Here is a 22983-nt window from a genome sequence, read left to right as displayed (position 1 = left end):
GGAGAAAACATCCCGCAGTGGGCGTGTCAACAGAGAGAACACAGGTCATCAGTTTTCCACCCCTCTGACCGCAGTTTGTGTTAGCGGTGATGAATAAGACGTGCTGCTTTCCTTTGAGGACCCGAAATAGCCTTGTCTCATCACGTGCAGTCCATTTCGCTTTCTGTGAAACGCCCTGTCCGGACGGGATGGTTGAGACCATTTGCTGTGCAGATGTGCAGCCTGACCCGTAACCTAAAACGTACTGTAAACTTCTGGCTTTGTACTATATCAGCCTACAGTCATTTCAGAGCTTGAATCTCTGATGTAATCGATTGAAATACTATTCAGCACCAGAAACTAAAAGTAATAGGTGAGGTTGAGCCTATCATTAAATATGTTTTCTGAGCTAATGTAATATATTCTTCTCTGTCAGTAAAACGGTTTCCCTCAACATGTTTTTGGTTTGGTTTGGCACATGACATGTAACCCACTTCATCCTCTATTTTACTTCTCTCTTCCCCGCCCCTCTAAGCTGGGGACCGCGTTCCAAATGGCACCCTCTTCCCCTAATATAGTGCACTACTCTTGGCCAGGGCCCGTAGGGAATAGGGTGCCGTTTGGGACACAAACTTGGTGTTTACGTAGCTGATCCAATGGTGACAGTCTAAACACAGGAAGTGAGGTGGTGGCTCTAGCTCGTTTGTTTTTCTTCATGCCTTGCAAAGAAAATGATTCATGCCCGTCCGGTGAAATATAAACAGATGTCCTGGGGTTTAGACTATTTTTCTAGCTACACTGTTTGTCTCGCGTTCGGTTTGAGGAACACTTGTTGACTGGCTGACTTTTCTCAGTGTGTATGATGTGACTGCTGAGTGTTTTGGGTATCAGCGCAGTTCAGAGAGGTGTATAAGTCAGGATTGTAGAATGGTATAAAAGAAAAATGTTAGCGTGGTGTCGCTGCCTGTGCGCCTGTCTGTCTGTCTCGCAGTGTGTTACAGCAGGATAAGTCCTAGATGTAGAAGACTTTTCTGTGTGACCTAATAGTTGAATATGTTGGATATTCCATGGTGTGACTGTTACAGTGGTCATCATATATATGGTTGACTGCGCGATTCTGATAGTGTGTGTGTGTGTGTGTGTGTGTGTTTGGACCGGGATTTGAATCCTGCATCCGCCTCTTTCTCATCTGTGTTTCCCCAAGTAGTACCCAAGTGTTTATTTCACTTCCAAATGGGATAAGACAAGTAAAACGTGTGTGTGTGTGTGTTCCAGCAGGAGAAACCCAAGCTGATAGACCCTCTGGACTATGAGGCTGTGATCTGTGACCTGGGAGATGAGCTGAAGGAAGACCCCCTCAGCGAGCTGCTCCTCTTCCCCGACAACGACTTCACGGTGGGTACGAGCGTGTCTCTGTGTGTGTGGGGGGAGGGGTGTGTGTGTGTGTGTGTCTGACTGTGTGTGCGTGTGTCTGGCTCCAATGTTTTTCGACAAGATGGACAGACAGTCACAGACACACTTGCATTCTGAACCCCTCATTCCCCTAGTGCTTCTACTCCGACAATGTCCTGTGGCTGTTTGCTCATTAGTGACTTAATTAGTGCGCTAATGTGACTCCTTAAGACCGCCACTTCACATTAACAGGTTTTAATTGGTTTTAGGGAAATGACTCGGCTCTCGATCCCTGAGTTGATTTTTAAATGCCTGACTCTGCTACCGTGGTGCGTACGCACACACACACACACACACACACACACACACACACACACACACACACACACACACACACACACACACACACAGGCCTGGCAACCAAACAGTCCCTGTTTCATTTGCGGTCTCTCAACCTAATGGAAATTCCAATTCATTAGCTAATGGACAAACCTAATTCGCTTCCATAACCTAATAATGTTTTGGAACACCATCTTTCCTGTGAGTGTTCTGCGTTTTAAACAGCTGACTGCAGACCCAGTAAATTAGAACCAAGCGTTGATCAGAGCGGGAGCGGACTTGGCTGTTCTCTGTGTGTTTCGTCCCAAATGGCACCCTATCCCCCTATATAGTGCACTACTTGGCCCTGGTCACAAGTAATACACTACATAGTGAATACGGTGCCATCAGTGAGAGCAGTATTTCTCCCAAAAATCTTTACTGCTTGGTATTTTTTAAATTTTATTTAACTAGGCAAGTCAGTTAAGAACAAATTCTTATTTTCAATGACAGCCTAGGAACAGTGGGTTAACTGCCTGTTCAGGGGCAGAGCGACAGATTTGTACCTTGTCAGCTCGGGGACTTGAACTTGCAACCTTTCGGTTACTAGTCCAACACTCTAACTCTCTCTTAGGCTACGCTGCCGTATGGATGATATATTTGAGCCATGTACTGTTTTTTACCTCAATATTTATGATTGAATTATAACAGCAACGGAGCTCTTGGTCAGATGTTATTCGTCAAGTGCTGACGCACTGGAATAGTGATCTGACTGTACATCCTGGTGGTAACGACTGTATCCTTAGATTTCCTATGTCCCCCTCAAGCATTTTCATGTTCAAACCTGCACATGTATCCTATCCCACTCTGCATGTGTCATCTTTTACCTAATCTCAGTAATCATAAAACCAGCTATCGCGTGAACTTTGACCTCTGGCCAGCTAGTGAATTTGGTTCTAGGGGAAAAGGCTGAGATGTCAAGTCCACACCCCCTCCACCCCGACAGTCTTTCAGAGACAACCTTTTACCTGACATCAAACTGTCCCTCCCGCCTTGATGGTTCACCCCCAATGATTTCTCCTCCCCCTCTGTCTCCCAGGTGTCCACAGTGCCTCTGGAAAGACGGACACTGCAGTCCACCGTGCCCCAGGGGGCCGAGCTCCAGGCTGAGTGTCTGCTGGTCAGACAGGTGAGTGTGTATGTGTGTGTGTGCACACACACACGTGCATTTGTATGTATATGTGTGTGTGTGTGTGTGTGTGAGCTCCATGCCTAGTTGTGTGACTGAGCTTTGGTGCAGGGGAGGGCTATAGAGCAGGGCTGACTCCACATTCAGGCTGGCTGGCTGGCAGGCAGCTAGGCTTGGTGTGGTGGTTGTGTGGGTAAGGGTCAGGACTACATGTAGTTGTTAGTTTACTTATCCTCAACACAGAGGTCAACATCATGAGCCCATAAGGCAGTGACATCAGGAGCACAGATGTGTTCTGTTCCTCCAGGAGCTGTGTGTGTTTCTGTGTGCCTGCGAGCGTGCGTGTACGTGCGCACGTGCGTGTGAGAGAGAGGGATAGTTTCCAGCTAGCTCTATGATTGAGAGAGAGAGAGACAGACTGATGCATTCAATCACTCCTCCTTGGCCCATATATGAGAAAGTGACGAGCATGTATTCTTTACCCATGTCTTGGCGTTACTGCTCCCCTTCTGAACGAGAGGGAAAGCGAAGTAAAGTTGTGCAGCTTGCTGCTGTATCATGTTTCTCTCCGTGGGAATGAAAAGCATCTGGAAGGCGGGGGGGGGGCTATGACTGGACTTCTGCTTCCAATGGGCTCATCTATGGAGCTGAATCATGAGAGAGAGAGAGAGAGAGAGAGAATGCCCGCTAATTATGAATCATTTGAGAGAGAGAGAGGGAGAGAGAGATCGCCGATGCCCGCTAATTATCAAAATCCAGAAATGAGACGTTAAATTCTACCACTCTAAAAGGAAACGATTCCCAAACCTTCCATAACAAAGCCATCATCTACAGAGATTAACCTGGAGAAGAGTCCCCTCAGCAAGCTGGTCCTGGGGCTCTGTTCACAAACACAAAAAGACCCCACAGAGCCCCAGGATAGCAACACAATTAGACCCAACCAAATCATGAGGAAACAAAAAGATAATTACTTGACACATTGGAAAGAATTAACAAAAAAACAGAGCAAACTAGAATGCTATATGGCCCTAAACAGAGAGTGCCAATAAAGCCCTTAATTTGAATTAGAGAGAGAGAGAGAGAGAGAGAGAGAGAGAGAGAGAGAGAGAGAGAGAGAGAGAGAGAGAGAGAGAGAGAGAGAGAGAGAGAGAGAGAGAGAGAGAGAGAGAGAGAGAGAGAGAGAGAGAGAGAGAGAGAGAGAGAGAGAGAGAGAGAGAGAGAGAGGAAATGTGCGAGGGAGGACGCGCGAGGGGGTGAGAGAGAGGGGAGGAGGGTGCGAGAGAGGGAAAGAAGGAGGGGCGAGAGAGAGAATGTGGGTGTGAAAGGGGGAGGAGGCGAGAGAGGGAAGGAAGGGGAAAGGGAGGAAGAGAGGGAAGGAGGGGGAGGAAGAGGAACATTTGGGGCGATGGAGTGGGGCGAGAGGGAAGGAGGGGGCGAGAGAGGGAGAGTGGAGGGAGGGAAGAATGGGGAAAGAGGGAAGGAGGGGGCGAGAGACGAAGGAGGGCGAGGGATGAGAGAGGGAAGGAGGAGGAAAGGGAAGGAGGGGGAGGAAGAGAGGAAAGGTTGGGGCGAGAGAGAGAGTGGGAAGGAGGGGGCGAGAGAGAGCGGCAAGGAGGGGGCGAGAGAGAGAGGGGGAAGGATGTGGCGAGAGAGAGAGAAGGAGGTGGCGAGAGAGAGAGGGGGAAGGAGGGGGAGAGAGAGAAAGGGAAGGAGGGGGAGGGGAGAGAGAGAGAGACAAGGATGGGGAAGGAGAGGGGGAGAGATGGGAAGGGAGGGGAGAGAGAGAGAGGTGAGGAGAGAGAAATGTAAAGAAAGGGAAGGAGGGGGGAGAGATGGGAAGGAAAGAGAGAGAGAGACGGCGATGGGGCAAGAACTTTACAAATGCAAATGATGACGACCAGCGTGAACACAATTTTGCGTACATTTCCCCTATTGTATTGTCGCTATGAAGAGGTGGATCTTGACTGTGACCCAAATGGCACCCCATTCCCTTTATTGTGCAATAGTTTGGGGTGGTACCCTATAAGCCCTGGTCAATAGCAGCGTGCCATTTGGGACGCATGAACAGACTGTGTGCGTGTGTGCGTGTGTGTGTGTGTGTGTGTGCGTGCGTGCGTGCGTGCGTGCGTGCGTGTGTGTGTGTGTGTGTGCGTGCGTGTTTTGGAAGACAGAGAATGGCTATTTAAGAATGTGTTGTTGACTTGTGGAAGTAAATATGCCCTGGCAAAGGTCAAATTCCATCTTGACACACACAAAAAACTATATGTACCTCGGCCTAAACATCAGCGCCACAGGTAACTTCCACAAAGTTACCTGACAAGGCAAGAAGGGCCTTCTATGCCATCAAAAGGAACATAAAATTTGACTTACCAATTAGGATCTGACATAAAAATACTTGAATCAGATATCACAGTCTACAACGTAAAACACCAAATAATGCACGCAGTGTAAAATTAGGCCCAATACCTGCTAATTATCAAAATCCAGAAAAGAGCCACTTAAAAGGAAGCAATTCCAAAACCTTCAATAACAAAGCCAACACCTACAGAGAGATAAACCTGTCCTCTATGCAAGCTAGTCCTGTGGCTCTGTTCACAAACACACCCCACAGAGCCCCAGAAAAGCAACACAATTAGACCCAACCAAATCACTAGGGGGAAAAAAGATAATTACTTGACACATTGGAGCAAACTGGAATGCTATTTGGCCCTAAAACAGAGAGTACACAGTGGCAGAATACCTGACCACTGTGACTGACCCAAACTTAAGGAAATCTTTGTCTATGTACACACATAGCCTTGCTATTGAGAAAGCCCGCCTAAGGCAGACCTGGCTCTCAAGAGAATGTGCACACTGCCCACAAAATGAGGTGGAAACTGAGCTGCACTTCCTAACCTACTGCCAAATGTATGATCATATTAGAGACACATATTTCCCTCCAATTACACAGACCCACAAAGAATTAAAAAACAATCCAATTTTGCTAAACTCTGATATCTATTGGGTGAAATACCACAGTGTGTCATCACAGCAGCAATATTTGTGACCTGTTGCCACAAGAAAAGGGCAACAAGTGAAGAACAAACACCAATATAAATACAACCTATATTTATGTTTATTTATTTTCCCTTTCATATTTTAACTATTTGCACATCATTACAGAACTGTATATTCGAGGTCTACCGATGATTATTTTTCAACGCCGATCCGATACCGATTATTGGAGGACCAAAGAAGCCGATACCGATTAATCGGACAATTTTTATTTATTTATTTGTAATAATGACAATTACAACAATACTGAATGAACACTTATTTTAACTTAATATAATACATCAATAAAATCAATTTAGCCTCAAGTAAATAATGAAACATGTTCAATTTGGTTTAAATAATGCAAAAACAAAGTGTTGGAGAAGAAAGTAAAAGTGCAATATGTGCTATGTAAGAAAGCTAACGTTTCAGGTCCTTGCTCAGAACATGAGAACATATGAAAGCTGGTGGTTCCTTTTAAAATGAGTCTTCAATATTCCCAGGTAAGAAGTTTTAGGTTGTAGTTATTATAGGAATTACAGGACTATTTCCCTCTATACCATTTGTATTTCATTAACCTTTGACTATTGGATGTTCTTATAAGCACTTTAGTATTGCCAGTGTAACAGTATAGCTTCCGTCCCTCTCCTCACCCCTACCTGGGCTCGAACCAGGAACACATCGACAACAGCCACACTCGAAGCAGCGTTACCCATGCAGAGCAAGGGAAACAACCACAGGCTCAGAGCGAGTGACGTTTGAAACGCTATTAGCGCGCTAACTAGCTAGCCATTTTACATCGGTTACACCAGCCTCATCTCGGGAGTTGATAGGCTTGAAGTAATAAACAGCGCAATGCTTAACGCACAACGAAGAGCTGCTGGCAAAACACACGAAAGTGCTGTTTGAATGAATGTTTATGCACCTGCTTCTGCCTACCACCGCTCAGTCAGATACTTAGATACTTGTGTGCTCAGTCAGATTATATGCAACGCAGGACACGCTAGATAATATCTAGTAATATCAGCAACCATGTGTAGTTAACTAGTGATTATAATTGATTGTTTTTTATAAGATAAGTTTAATGCTAGTTAGCAACTTACCTTGGCTTACTGCATTCGCGTAACAGGCAGTCTCCCTGTGGAGTGCAACGAGAGAGAGGCAGGTCATTATTGCGTTGGACTAGTTAACTGTAGGGCTGCAAGATTGGATCCCCCGAGCTGACAAGGTGAAAATCTGTCGTTCTGCCCCTGAACGAGGCAGTTAACCCACCTTACCTTGGCCGTCATTGAAAGTAAGAATGTGTTCTTAACTGACTTGCCTATTGAAATAAAGGTATAAAAAAAATCGGCAAATTGGCGCCCAAAAATACCGATTTCCGATTGTTATGAAAACTTGAAATCGACCCTAATTAATCGGCTATTCCGATTAATCGGTCGACCTCTACTGTGTATATATATATATATACATAATATGACATTTGAATAGTCTTTATTCTTTTGGAACTTGGGTAATGTTTACTGTTCATTTTTTGTTTATTTAAATTTAGTTTATTATCTATTTCACTTGCTTTGGCAATGTAAACATATGTTTCCCATGCTAATAAAGCCCTTCAATTGAAAATTGATTTGAAATTTAATTGAGAGGAGAGGGAGTGGAGAGAGAGAATGCGTGAGCGTGTGTGTGTTTACGCGTGAGAGAGAGTGTGCTTGTGCGCAGCTGAGCTCGCATATGTGCGTTTTGTGTGCATGTGAGAGACTGAGAGAAGAGAGGGAGGGAGAGAAAGAAAGTCTGTAACTCAATCCCGTGGGACAGAATGTTAATTAATTTCTTCTCATGGTTTGATTCATCTAATCATGGATTCAATCTTGTAACTCTTTCAGTTTATGGGGCTCCAAGATGACCTGTGTGAAGCAAGCTAGGGCTGCAGAGTCTTTTTACCGCAAAAAAAAATGTTTTTGCAAGGCACGAAATAACGAGCTTAGAGCTACCACCTCACTTCCTGTGTTGACTCTGTCACCGCTGGATCAGCTACATAAACACCAAGGCTTGTGTCCCGAATGGCACCCTATCCCCTGTGGACCCTGGTCAAAAGTAGTGCACTATGAAGGGAATAGGGTGCCATTTGGGACACCACCTTAATGTCGTAGAGGGAGGCAGACTCTGCAGCCAGCCCTAGCTTGCGTCACATTGGGTTGCATGAGGCCTGCTGCTCATGTAAAACAAAGCTGTACATTGCCTATACATTACCATTACCGTACCTTGGATCTACTGATTTCAATGGAGAGGGGTGTGTGTGTGTGTGCGTGTGTGACCACTGTAGAGCTGTATAAGTTCCACGTTGTGACCCAGAGGGGATTTCAAGCTTCAACTGCCCATGCCCAAGACACACACACACACACAAATCTATTTTTGTTGATTGAGGACCTTTTTGCTGAGGAATGTGATTGTTTTTCATGTGTGTGTTTTCTATAGAAAAACATTCTCTTAGTATTTTTATTTTCTGCTGTATTCCCTATGTGTAATGTGTTGTGTAGTTGCAGGGCTCCCTTGCAAAAGAGACCATGTTCTGTTAAAATAAAGGTCAAATAAATGCATGAAATTAAACACACACACACTGTCATGTATACAGACAGAATCAACTGTCTGTTATTCACAGGCATTAACATAACCTCTGTCCCCTCCTCTTCCTCCTCTTCTTTCTCCTCCTCTGTTCCAGGCCTGCAAGTACTACAACTCCCAACTACACGTGGTCCATTACAAATATGATGAGTACGCAGGAGATTACCGGCTACTTCCCAGGTACAGAATAGTCTATGAAAGAGTTACAACATTCCGGCAACTTTCCCAAAACTCCCAGGTTTTCCCTTGTCTGTGATTGCACTTATGCATTCAGTACATTTACATGGGTTTAGTTACAGAGCAGTGTTTACATATTTTAATTGTTCCGCGTCAGAAAACAGTACTTCGCCACTTCATGTACTTCTAAGTGTTACGACGCTATTGTGTTTGACAGGGCCCACTCCAGGGCTTAACGGTTTTGACAGTCTTTGTCAGGAAAGCATTCCAAACTTTCCAAAGGCATACTTCACATAAACACTAGGAAAGACGCAGCTGAGAACCTCAGCTAGACCAAAGATCCAGGTGCTTGTATCCTTAACGGAACCCTATTCCCTATTTAGTGCACTACTTTTGACCAGAGTTCACTAAATAGGAAATAGTGTGCCATTTGAGCTGCTGTAGTCTGCGGTTACATAGCGGGCCTCTTGAAAAATAGCTCTCTGTGATGTCAACAATGGGAACAAAAAAACAAAATGATGGACATCGGTGGGTTGTGTTGTTGAGTGGCAAGCTGTGCTGTCCAGCAGCAGCGATGGGTGTGTGTATCGGTCGCTCAACCCCAGGGAGACCAAACATCACAGCAGAGCCTCTTTGATTTCTGACCCCTATCCAGACCACTGGAATGTTCTCCTGGTCTCCCATGGGTTGGTTATGTTGTAGTCCTCTAGTTCAGTTCCCATGACCTTTTTGAGTTTGTTGAATTTGAAATAGTTTTAAGTTCAACATCATATACTGTACATCAACTCTAAAACTGATCCAAATTCTACTTTTGATACTTTGTAGTTTAACATCTATAGATGTCAAGAGACTGAGTGTACGGGCTCCTATGGAGGTTAGATCCACATGATATGAGTTCTCTCTCTGAATCACTTCCTCTGTCTTTCCCTGGAATTTGCAGCAGATCTAGAGTGAACTGAGCTGTCAGTCTGTCAACTGGATCACAGACATATAGTATGAGGAGCCCAAACTGATCCTCGATCTGATGCTAACTGTGTGTACAGGGTATCTCACAAAGGCTAGCAGTAACTCCCATGGGAGTTTGGGCTCCTCATACTATATGTCTGTGATCCAGTTGACAGACTGACAGCTCAGTTCACTCTGAGCTGGTAATCTTCACGAGCTGTGTCTCTCCAGAAATCACATAAAAGAGCCACGAAGTCAGGCATGTTGCAAGGCTATTCTAACTGTTAGGTCCAAACACAGGGGTGTCCCTGAAGATTCTCTAAAAAATGTTTAGCCTCTTGGAGACAATTGAGAAGCCATGAGATGCCATGAATAATTTTAGCTGAGACTAGTTGCAGTGCTTGGTCTGCTATCCTGATAAAAGAGGGAAGCCTTTGTGTCTCCAGCTCAGAGCACATGCACAAACACAGGGCGGCTCATGAACGCACTGGAGCGAGGGCAAGTTTTTGTCGGGTCCTTTTCGGGAGAAGATGGATAGGACTCGGCCACACAAGTCGGGGCTCAGCTCAGACACCCAGCCATAGAGACGGAAAAGAGAGAACACCTCCTATCTGTGCTACGATGATCCCTCCAAGGGGAAATCTGCTGTTTACCAAAACAGTGGAGGGGTTCCCACATTGTTTTTGTTTAAACTGAAAATTGCCCCTTTAACCCATTTAAAATGGAGAAAGCCCTCGCTGCCCATGCTATAACAAGCTTTGTAGCAAGTCTGCCCTCTATCCGACTCCATGCACCCAGCATCTCCACAGTAAAACTTACCGTATGCTTCCCATTCAAAAGAGTTTGCGCATATATTAGACCACATCTTTGACCTTTTGGTATTCGGCAGCGTTCAGCTGTTTTTTTTTCCGGCTGTTCGAGCACACACATTTTTCTCTTGGGGCTTGTCGAAGTTTGGCAGCCAAAGTTTCCACCCCTTCGTCAGTGATTGGCCAAAAGTAGGTGTTTGTTGTCATTCAATGACAGACGACTAGTTTTCATGCACATTTCACTCGAGAAATACTGCACCAAACATCTTAGTTTCATCTGCGTGACTAAGACTTCCTCTGTCAAAACATCAACATTTAAATACAGATTTCTTGACCTATCTTAGATTCATTCGGACTATTTTGAGAAGTTTACTTGTTGCTATGGTGTCTCAACAGAGGGATAAATAGTAATATTGCCGCTTTTGTCTAGTTTTTCAAGCAAAGGTATTTTAAGAGAGTATGCAAGCACAAACGTTCACTTCGCCTAGCAGTGGTGACCTGGCCAGAAAAAATCTCAGTTAGCCCATGCCTGTGTAGTTAAGCAGGCCCTACTACTACAATAAACTGCTGGACTGTTATGTAGCTATCACAACACATGTATCAACACTAGAGTTGAGCTTGAATGCCATTACTGAAGTGTGGTACATCTACGATATGATGATAGGGGACATAGAGAGAGGACATACTCCTTGGCTGCGTTCCATATGGCACCCTGTTCCCTACATAGTGCACTACTTCTGACCAGAACCCTATGGGCCCTATTCAAAAGTAGTGCACAATGTAGTAGGTAATAGGGGGGCATTTGGAATGCAGCCCCTCTCTCTCTCTCTCTCTCTCTCTCTCTCTCTCTCTGGAAGCTTTTAAGTGTAGTCCTCTCCCTCTTGACATCCCTAATGGAAGAGGCAGACCTGTAGGATAACACAGAGCTCCTCAAAGTGAACGAGTCAAACGAGGTCAGCTCCTGATCATATGTCACTCTGTCTGTGGGGGAGATGAAGGGGAGAGGGAGAGAGAAGCGGGGAAGGCAGAATGAGGTGAGTAGAGGAGGGGAGGGTGGGAAGTAGACTAGAACAGGCGGGACACTTCATTCAGGTGATGGGTAGGGGGATATATCAAATGAATTAATGCCTGTATTACAAGAATCAAGGGTTTTTATGTGCTTTTATGTGCGCTTGTTCTCGTGTTGTATTTTTGGTCTTGTCTCTTTCACTCCTCTGTGCTGTGTGCACCTCCCCGTTTACACCAGAGATGCACATCTCTGCCCTAACAATGGGAGTTGTTGTCCCAAAGGCGGGAAGGCAGGCAACAAGCTTAGGTCCAAAATAAACCCATAAAAACGCATTGGGCTTATTTTGGACAGATTCACTCTCACATCGCCTCTCCCTCTATGGTTCACACACACCAAGCAACCCCTCCGCCTCTCCCTCTATGGTTCACACACACCAAGCAACCCCTCCGCCTCTCCCTCTATGGTTCACACTCACCAAGCAACCCCTCCGCCTCTCCCTCTATGGTTCACACACACCAAGCAACCCCTCCGCCTCTCCCTCTATGGTTCACACACACCAAGCAACCCCTCCGCCTCTCCCTCTATGGTTCACACACACCAAGCAACCCCTCCGCATCTCCCTCTATGGTTCACCCCTCCGCCTCCGCCTCTCCCTCTATGGTTCACACACACCAAGCAAACCCTCCGCCTCTCCCTCTATGGTTCACACACACCAAGCAACCCCTCCGCATCTCCATCTATGGTTCACACACACCAAGCAACCCCTCCGCCTCTCACGCCAACAAAATTCAGAGATCACTTCCTCTCTGAAAAGTGGTTTCAACCTCGCTATTAGCATTTGAGGTTTGGTCCAACAGAATGGACACCAAAACACGTTGTAATAGACTGCAATAGAGGAGAGGTTTTTCTAACAATACCCGTTTTATGTCTCAACTACTCAAATTGCACGCAGAGCAGACACTACTAAAACTTATCAATGAACATTGATTCTGGAAAAAATAAATGCTCAGTTTGTCACGGCGGCATAAGGGTACCACGTACCACGAGCAGCATTTTAGCCAAAGACTATTATACTAGCTGTCTAGTCTGTGTTTTTGTGAATGTGCAATACACATAAAACACAAGTATATATGGAATTGGCAACTCGTTCTCGTTCTGAGAAATAAGGTAGGCCACTTGATTTTAACATGTGAACAAAGTGAACAGGCTAACATGCTTTTCAAACAGTTGGAGACAGAGCGAAGGATGTGTTCATAACAATTTAAATGTTCAACCTTGTTAGCTAGCAAATATAATCCAAGTTGGCTAAACTTGAAATATAAAGATTAGTAGGCTAATAACACAGCACGAGAGATTGTTGACCTGTGTTCATTTTCTGTAGCTTAATGCCTTGCTACAAGAAGTTAGTCATTATTTGTGAATTTGTGCACTATGCATGGTTCTAGTTAAATTTGTATGGGCATTTTCATAGACAGATCAGTGATTATTTAACAATATTTTTGGAGATATATATATATATATATATATATATATATATATATATCGTGAATCGCCCATAAGTTTGAAAAAAATAAAGATATGATTTTTAGGCCTATATCGCCCTAGGGGCAGACAGACAGAGCGAGCGAGAACTTTGGACAGGGAGGATGTGGAGCTCCTCCTCTCTCCCATCCTTCCTTCTCCCTCCCCTTTCTCTCCTCCAAACAGACAAATGATGGTAGAAGACAGTCTGCAGTCAGTCAGGCCTTATTCTCTCTTTCTTTATTACTATCCCTGTCTGTCTCTTTCTTGTTCTCTGTCTCATCTCTCTCTCTCTCTCTCTCTCTCTCTCTCTCTCTCTCTCTCCCTTGTTTCTCTCTCTCTCTCTCTCTCTCTCTCTCTCCCCTTGTTTCCCTCTCTGTCTGTCTCTATTCCGTGGTACATTCTAGGCACAGTGTATCGCTAGCAGAGACAAAGTAGCTACACATTAGTCAGAGCACTGTCTGGTGATAGTGAATTCTTATTCGAGGGGAGAAGTGCAACTGAAGCACAAATGTGACCAACCGCCTTGATTCGGTCTTATGTAGCAACATTTGAAATTTGTGTTTTTTTTTACATTGGATAAAAGTAGAGACTCAGAGCTAAAAAAAAAAAATCCTGTATATCATACACAGCAGTTGAGGAACAATGGGAAAGTAATACTGCTTTGAAAGTTGATAAACCCCACTTTTGAGAAAATGGCCCTTTAATGTTTTGGTCCACCGACTGGAGAGCTCTTTTTTGTCAACACCCGTTCAGCATCGTTCACACCCTCTTAAGCCTTAGCCCCACTCATCTCTTTATGGATTCACATATGAGGTCATGTGCTAAACAGAGTGAGTAGTTTAGTAAACAACCAAAGATTTCAAGACTAAAAGTGGTTAAAGTAGTAGCCTAGGACTAAGGGAAAACTCCAGCTAAAAATACACTAGTCCTTGGCTTATATCCTAATCTGACTTTGGTGCAGGTCATGTTGTTCTTCACATTACTGTCTTTGATAAACACACACTATATCAAATCAAATCTAAGTTTATTTGTCACATGCACAGGTTACAGAAGGTGTAAACGGTACAGTGAAATGGTTAATTGCATAGTATCAATATCAAAAACAGAAAGTGTCCAGATAAAATATTTTATAACTATTAGATGATGCTTACCCAACACACTTGTCTAAATTGATGGGTCAAGTGAAGGAAATGCTATAACCACCACCCAGCCACAACTAGCTAAGTGGATGGGTCACAATTGTCTAGATACATAAAATACAATAGATGGCCGTAATCACCCCAGACACACCTGGCTAACTTGATGGGTCATGTAATCATCTAGCGAAGTGGAGTCTTTTGTTTAGACATGTAGCTAGTTAGCTAAACAATGAACCGACATAATTCCAACTCATACTACTACCAATACAAACATTGTCATAGCTGTAGTATGAATCTGCAGGTAGCTAATGCTAACTAGGTTCAATGTTAGCTAGCTAAAACTAGTAATGCAAATTTAGATCTGGTTTGAATAATATTAATACACAGATCATACGCATAATGTCAGCTAGCGAGCCAGCAAGCTAACATTTGCTATCTATTTTATATTTTATTTCACCGTCATTTAACCAGGTAGGCTAGTTGCGAACAAGTTCTCATTTACAACTGCGACCTGGGCAAGATAAAGCAAAGCAGTGCGACACAAACAACAACACAGAGTTACACATGGAATAAACAAACATACATTCAATAATACAATGGAAAAAGTATATATACAGTGTGTGCAAATGAGGTAGGATAAGGGAGGTAAAGGCAATAAATAGGCCAAGGTGGTGAAATAATTACAATGTAGCAATTAAACACTGGAGTGATAGATGTGCAGAAGATGAATGTGCAAGTAGAGATACTGGGAGATCTAGTGAACATTATGCTTGAACTTGCAATAAAAAACAACTTTCTGACAAAATTAGAAACATATCATATCTGAAAATGTAGCTAGACTTTTCCCCGTGTACATGGACGAACCCTTCACGGTGGACTGAAACCATTTAACTTTGTTTTGTTTGTAGCTACATCTTGTTTGGCCAGCATGGTGTCAAGTCACTATGGTTCACACTGACGGTGTGGCGTGTGCAGAAAATAGCCTATCACTTTTTCCAACAGATCTGTCCATAGCGCCTGCTAAATTCAGGGTTTCAATTTTATTGAGAAAAGTAGCAAAACTTTTGTGGTTCTTGATGGTTAATTTTATATCTTTCAAAAATGGTGCGGTAGAAAGGACTATCAACACATGCTGAGCAGCTCATCTCCCGGCATGTCCAGCCCATCCATTATCTCAGCCAATCAAGGCTAGCGGGAAGGTTCTTGGCTTTTTCCTTGGCTAAACCAACTAAGCTCGTAATTTAACAATTTTATTTGTATTTGCGGATGGAATACACATTTCTTATTAAGGCACATGAAAGTTCACATGTTCCAGAAGGCATTTATGCAAAAAAGCTCATTTGATAAAAAAATACATGTTTACGTTCAAATGCCTCTCCTGTGATGTAGTGACGTGCGACATTCGCCTAGTTTCTTGAAACGAGTCACAAATTAGTCTGATGCCTATCACAAAATGCAATAAGAAGCCATTGAAATCTGCATTTACAAAGCGCAGAAAGAGATTTGTTACGTGTTTTTTTATTTTATTGTCCTGCGTTTTTTCTCCTCTTCATTCTTGGCCCATCTCCTCCTCCCTCATCTTCACTGAGCAGAGCAGGCAGGCCCATTGCCACAGCGACTCTAGAGCCCACACAGACACAACTGTACACATGCTGCTCCAGAGCCAGCGCTGTTCTTCCTTCAGACAAGCATGCATCAAAACATTGTTCATTTGCATAATGTCTCTCATTCACATTCGCTTGTAAATGTCCAAACTCACCAAAATTACATTCTGTAGATCCTACCCATATATTTTATTTTTACCTTTATTTAACTAGGCAAGTCAGTTAAGAACAAATTCTTATTTTCAATGACGGCCTAGGAACAGTGGGTTAACTGCCTGTTCAGGGGCAGAACGACAGATTTGTACCTTGTCAGCTCGGGAATTTGAAATTGCAACCTTCCGGTTACTAGTCCAACACTCTAACCACTAGGCTACCCTGCCACCCCGGGTATATGTATATATGTATAACTTTATGAGCTGGATTGCCGGTCTTGGCAATTTTGTTTATTTTATTTGCGCACGTTAGCATAATTTAGCTATTAGCCTCCATGGAAACTTGCTATTAGTTGTGCTAATTTTATTAGCATCCTGGTAAACACCCAATGGGCAATTTTTTGGGGGTCCCCTTGTGTAATTAAGCCGGTAATACCGTGAATCCCGGGATGAGAGAAGGACGGTAATGACGATATGAAAATCTGGCCCAACCCTATCGTCATAAACAGCAGAAAAGGATTTGAGACGGACATCGGAGCGAAAAACATTGTGATTAATAGGGAGGAAAATACAGTGAGTAAAGGAAAGGACATTTATTAAACTATGAAGTCGAACTTTGGAATTAAAAACTAAGGATGGAACGTCAGTGAGTGAAGTGAATGAAGATCACGCGACTGAGGAAAATAGTTCTGTGGTTGAGGACAATATTGAAGTGAGTGACAATTAGGATTGAGAAAAGAAACATGTCTGGAATTGTTGGGAAAAAAGTACTAGAGCGTGAGTGAATGGAGGACATCCATTGTACCAGTCCTTAAGAATGATGGTGGAATCAGGATATTTGGCGATTTGAACCTTTTCCTGCAGTGGGCTAAATCAGGGTCACACAGTGTTTTTTGTTGTTGTGTTTTTTAAAGGGGTAGATCAGCTTAATATTGCAGAAAGATTGTTGCTTCCATCAATGTAATTGTCTGCATCATTTCCAATCCCCCATATATTTTGTGTGGTAAAGTGGCTGGAGTCTTTTACAATTTTTTGGGCCTTTCTCTGACACCGCCTGGTATACAGGACCTGGATGACAGGAAGCATGGCCCCAGTGATGTACTGGGCCATTCGCACTACCCTCTGTAGTGCCTTGCAGTCGGGGGCTGAGCAGTTGCCATTACCGGGCAGTGATGCAACCAGTCAGGATGCTCTCAATGGTACAGCTGTAGAACCTTTTGAGGATCTGAGGACCCATGACAAATCTTTTCAGTCTCCTAAGGAGGATTAGGTTTTGTAGTGCCCGCATCACTACTGTCATGTTGTGCGTGGACCATGTTAGTTTGTTGGCGATGTGGACACCAAGGAACTCGAAGCTCTCAACCTGCTCCATTGCAGCCCCGTTGTTGAGAATGGGGGCGTGATCGGTCCTCTTTTTCCTGTAGTCCACAATCATCTCCTTGTCTTGATCACGTTGAGGGAGAGGTTGTTGTCCTGGCACCACACGGCCAGGTCTCTGACCTCCTCCCTATAGGCTGTCTCGTTGTTGTCGGTGATCAGGCCTACCACTGTTGTGTCATCGGCAAATTTAATGATGGTATTGGAGTCGTGCCTGGCCGTGCAGTCATGAGTGAACAGGGAGTACAGGAGGGGGATGAAGCCCACAAGACATAACAGAAAGAAGTGTTAATCACATACATTGCCAAAGCAAACAAAGAAACATATCAAATCTCTCTCTCCCTCACAGGAAGCTGTACAAGGCGGAGAAGTTGCCCTCCCACTCCTTTGAGATTGACCATGAGGACGTGGACAAGGATGAGGTCAGGCCTATTTCATGGATTCTATATTCCCTTTAAAGTGCACTACTTTTGACCAGGGCCCATATGGCTCTGGTCAATAGTAGTGCACTGTATAGGGAATAGGGTGCCCTTTGGGACGTAGCATGAGTATGATGACTAGTCAGAGGCCATTGATTAGCCCTACTGTTAAACTGTCATAATGCACGTCTGCTCACATATTTCTACTCTGTTGTTTTTGGTCGAGGGGCCATTGAGTACAAGCTTAATTCAATTGAGTTCATCTGAGAAAGAATCAATGACTCTCCAAAAACGATATCCTCTAAGGCTCCTCCAGGTCTCGGCTCTGTTACAGCAGGTGTATGTTCATGACAAATTAGGCATCATAGAATGAAGCAGAACAAAGTATCATATTGTATCTCAATGGCAGACATATTTAGACCTTGGTTATTGAGACATGGGTAGGTTCCAAATGGCACTCTATTTCCTTTGTAGTGCACTACTTCTGACCATAGCCCTGTAAAGTTATATTCCCTAAATGTAGTGCATTTTAGAGGGAATAGGTTGCCATTTGGGACGTACCCATCGAGCCTGATTTAAAGATGTCCGTTTTGGTTTTTGCAGGACACAACGTCTTTGTCCTCTTCTAAAGGAGGGGGAGGCGGAGGAGGAGGGATTGGTGTGTTCCGATCGGGGTGGCTCTATAAAGGGAACTTCAATAGCACTGTCAACAACAGCATCACTGTTCGGGTGAGGAAGTGTGCCACAGACTCCCCCACAATCACCTGCTCTTTCTCTCTCTCTCCAATTCCAAGGGCTTTATTGGCAAAGGAAACATATGTTTACATTGCCAAAGCAAGTGAAATAGATAATGAACAAATGTGAAATAAACAATAAAAAATGAACAGTAAACATTACACTAACAAATGTTTCAGAGGAATAGAGACATTTCAAATGTCATATTATGGCTATGTACAGTGTTATAACGGTGTGCAAAAAGTTAAAGTGCAAAAGGGAAAATGAATAAACATAAATATGTATTTACAGTGGTGTTTGTTCTTCACTGGTTGCCCTTTTCTTGTAGCAACAGGTAACATAACTTGCTGCTGTGATGGCACACTGTGGTATTTTTAAAATTGGATTTGTTTTCAAATTCTTTGGGTCTATCTCTCGCGCTCTCTCTTTAATTCCTGTTTTCCTCTCTCTACCTCTCTCTCACTCACTCACTCACTCACTCTGATGTCTGTATTCCTATCTTTTTTACGTTTCTTACCTTCTCTCCACAATATTTTTTTACCTTGCGTCGTAGTACTGTTTCCTACTACATTCCTTACTTCTCTCTCTCTCTCTCTCACACACACACACATTTTTTGACTCTCTGTCTTCTCTCTAACATCTCACTCTTTTCCTGGTCTCCCTCCCAGCCTTTCCCTCCCATCCTGTCTTCTAACAATGCAGACTCTTGGTCAAACCGGCCCTGTAGGGTCCTGGCTCTCTTTAAGTTATGGCCTGTCTCTTCTAAGGAGACCTTGTGTTAATGTAGAGCACCACTGGCCCAGGCAGCTACCAATTTGCTGTCACACAGGTCACATAGTCAGGGCCGCGTCGAAAAATTACATCCTTTTCCCTATGTAGTGCACTGCTTTTGCACTACTTTTCCCCCTATATAGTGCACGAGTACTTACCTTTATACAGAGCCCTACCCATAGGGCCCTGGTCAAAAGTAGTGCAATTTATAGGGAATAGGGTGCCATCACATAGTGCAGTGACACGTTCAGTGATGAACAGAGGGTGTTATTGTCTGGGTTAGGGTGATTATGTCTTTATTGCCTGCATTTTAATTTTGATGGAGTTGTATTTTTATTTTGATGTCCCTGTAGTCGTTCAAGAGGAGGTACTTCCAGCTGACACAGCTGACTGATAACTCCTACATCATGAACTTTTACAAAGATGAGAAGATCTCCAAAGAGCCCAAGGGCTGCATCTTCCTGGACTCGTGTACCGGTGTGGTTCAGGTGAGTAAAGGATGATGGATTATCAATGTACTGTGAAATATGTTTTACACTCAAGCATGCCTGCGCATAGACACACGTGCTTTCGGGCATACACACACACACGCACACACACATACACACACCACACATATAGATAAACACACTTGCTGATGTACAGAAGTAAAATGCCACTGGCACACATCAAAACCAGTTCCCTATAGATTATCCGATTGAGGAGCTCGGATGTGTTGAAACTTTCCCTGGCTAAGACTCTTGAGAGGAAATACACTGAGCAAAAATATAAACACAACATTTAAAGAGTTGGTCCCATGTTCCATGAGCTGAAATAAAAAATCCCAGCACAAAAAGCGTATTTCTCTCAAATGTTGTGCACAAATTTGTTTACATCCCTGTTAGTGAGCATACCTCCTTTGCCAAGATACGATATGGTACGATACAATAGGAGATTTCACAGACGCAAACAGTTCACTACTGCACTACTCAAATGCACAAAATTCACAAATTTACTGACTCGTCTCAGAGTTCTGTGCAAACTAACACTAACGAAAACACCCCCTCTAGAACAACCGTCTGAGGAAGCACGCCTTTGAGCTGAAGATGAACGAGGTGACGTACTTCGTGCTGGCGGCGGAGAGCGAGCAGGACATGGAGGAGTGGATCAGTACCTTGACCCGGATCCTCCAGATCAGCCCCCATGACGGGCCCGCCCCGCTGACGCAGCTGGACCGCAAGAGTGTAGACCTTACCGACACACGGCAGGGTGAGCACTCTGGACCTTTTGTACAGATTCAGGATTAGCTTCCCCTCCCCCAATCCTAACCATTAGTGGGAAAAAGGCTAAACTCACCCAAGATCAGTGTCTAGAGGCAACTTCAACATACACCTACTCCGGAAATGGTTCCTGTACATTAGGACACAGTGTCTTGTTGGACAAGCCCAGATAGTACCTCACTGCATTTTGAATCGTTTTTTTCTTTTGTGTGCCTACTGAACACGAACCTGATGATCAGAAGAGACACACGCATGCGAATGTGGCCCAAAAGCAAGACTTGAAAATAACAACATCTTAATGAAGATGTTCTCCCAAAAGGAATTTTTAATGTAGTATCACTGAGTTTCCTTATAAATAACTTATGGGAGCAGCAAATGCTGAGTCTTAACTTAGATCCTGACACCTAAGCCTCATAGCCCCAGAGCGGGAGAGGAAAGAGTAGAAGAGCTTAGAATAGCGATTCAAATGTGCCCACCAGAACCCTAGCCTGGTTCCAGATCTGTTTGTGCTGTCTAGCCAACATCTTATGTATTCGGCATGACAACAACCATAGGAGTTGGCAAGGCAGCACAAACAGACCTGGGACCAGGCTACCAGAACCCTAGGGGTGATTACAGAACCATAACAATGAAATAACATCATACTTAACGAAGTGGCAGAGCACATTTGCTGTAATCGGAATCTGGTATTCATAATGGTTGTAGGATATTATGCCATGGCTAATGGGAGACTTAATGTGCGATGACTTGATCCTTATTGTTAGTGTTCCACCAGGAAATTAGACTGGACACAAGGCAAAACACTCCACCTTGGTTTTTAGAGATTAAACGTAGTAAAAAAGCCTCAGTGTGGAATATAACCAAACAAATTTCACACACCGCCCTGGACCGTGGAGAATTGCGGTTGTGAAAAAGACTACGAATGATGTAAGAGCCATAGTCATCATGGTTCTGTGTTGCTGTGCTAACATGGTGCTAAATCAAGTGCGTGTACGAACTGACCTGAGCCTAATTAGCCATCAACTGCATTATATTATATCACCTGGAGGTGGTGTGGTGTACAGTTTCATCAACAGCACTGGCTGGTGAAGCTCCCAGGGCTGATCCAGAAATGAATAACTCATGCTTAGTGAGTTATTATCCAGGAGTAGGAGTAGTGGTGGCTATTCAGCAGCCTGATGGTCTGGGGGTAGAAGCTGTTGGCCAGCCTGGTTCCTCCTGAAGTCCACAATCAGTTCCTTTGTTTTGCTGACGTTGAGGAAGAGTTTGTTCACCTGGCACCACACCGTCAGAGTGCCTACCACCTCCCTGTAGGCCCCCTCGTCATTGTTGGTGATCTGGGTTACTACATTCGTGTCATCAGCGATGATGGCGGCGTTGGAACTGTGTGAGGCTACGCATTCGTGGTTATACAGGGAGTAAAGGAGGGGACTGAGTGCGCAGCCTTGTTTGTCCCCTGTGTTGAAGATCAGTGTGGACGAGGTAGGGGTTTGAACCAAAATTATTTTCAAATAATTTCTTTCTGAACAGAATCACTTGTTTTCCGTTCCTTTCCACTGTTCCGACCAGAAAAATAAAGTTCTGAAACGGTTTCAACCCCAAAAAAGTATATCGTTCCTTTCTGTTCCTTTTATTGTGAAATTTACTGTTTTTTTTTTTACATTTAGCTCATGAAATTACTTCGCCAATCAGTACGGATAGAGCAGGCAAGCTAGTTGTTTGTGACGGACAGACAAGTGTAGCCTATGGCGCAAGATGTAACTGAAATTTTACGGGTGGGGAGTGAGCGAGAGACTATTGAGGAGCAGGCTTCAAGCACTAGGCATCTTGTTATGACATTCATTACCTGAATTATGTCCACAGAATTATACCTAGGAGGAGTGGCTTCTATGAAGGAACTTCGAATGTCATTTGAGCTTGCTAGCTAACAACCTTGAGCTAGCTAACAACCTTGAGCTTGCTAACAACCTTGAGCTAGCTAACAACCTTGAGCTACAGTGGGGCAAAAAAGTATTTAGTCAGCCACCAATTGTGAAAGTTCTCCCACTTAAAAAGATGAGAGAGGCCTGTAATTTTCATCATAGGTACACTTCAACTAGGACAGACAAAATGAGAAAAAAAAGCCAAAAAATCACATTGTAGGATTTTTAATGAATTTATTTGCAAATTAAAATAAGTATTTGGTCAATAACAAAAGTTTCTCAATACTTTGTTATATACCCTTTGTTGGCAATGACAGAGGTCACACGTTTTCTGTAAGTCTTCACAAGGTTTTCACACACTGTTGCTGGTATTTTGGCCCATTCCTCCATGCAGATCTCCTCTAGAGCAGTGCACAATTGGTGGCTGACTAATACTTTTTTGCCCCACTGTAGCTAACAACCTTGACCTAGCTAGCAAGCTTGAGCTATCAAGCTAACAAGCTTGTGTGTGTGTAGAGCGGCACCAGAATTAAAATCCCATTTGACCTTTTTGTAGTTAATACTTCCAACGATAAACATGATAACTGTACGGCCCAGTACATCATCGG

At 43.9% G+C, this 22983-nt stretch overlaps 1 protein-coding gene across 7 annotated transcripts in view; it reads left to right on the top strand.

Annotated features, from left to right (window-relative positions):
- Positions 1-22983, top strand: part of LOC135546043 (dedicator of cytokinesis protein 10-like) — a 181778-nt gene that overhangs the window by 76671 nt on the left and 82124 nt on the right. For 4 of the 7 annotated variants that reach the window (XM_064974129.1, XM_064974133.1, XM_064974128.1 and 1 more), the window contains exons 2-8: positions 1255-1374; positions 2789-2878; positions 8631-8713; positions 17619-17691; positions 18292-18417; positions 19548-19682; positions 20244-20442. In XM_064974129.1, coding sequence (XP_064830201.1) covers positions 1255-1374; positions 2789-2878; positions 8631-8713; positions 17619-17691; positions 18292-18417; positions 19548-19682; positions 20244-20442 — 826 coding nt within the window. Of the gene's footprint in view, positions 1-677; positions 729-1254; positions 1375-2788; positions 2879-8630; positions 8714-17618; positions 17692-18291; positions 18418-19547; positions 19683-20243; positions 20443-22983 lie in introns of those variants that run through there. The other 3 variants (XM_064974130.1, XM_064974132.1, XM_064974134.1) reach the window with 2 other exon arrangements.

Source organism: Oncorhynchus masou, chromosome 9, assembly GCF_036934945.1.
Source record: "Oncorhynchus masou masou isolate Uvic2021 chromosome 9, UVic_Omas_1.1, whole genome shotgun sequence".
Classification (NCBI taxonomy): Eukaryota; Metazoa; Chordata; class Actinopteri; order Salmoniformes; family Salmonidae; genus Oncorhynchus; species Oncorhynchus masou.
The sequence above is the reverse complement of the archived record's forward strand: the minus strand, read 5'-3'. Positions and strand labels throughout refer to the sequence as shown.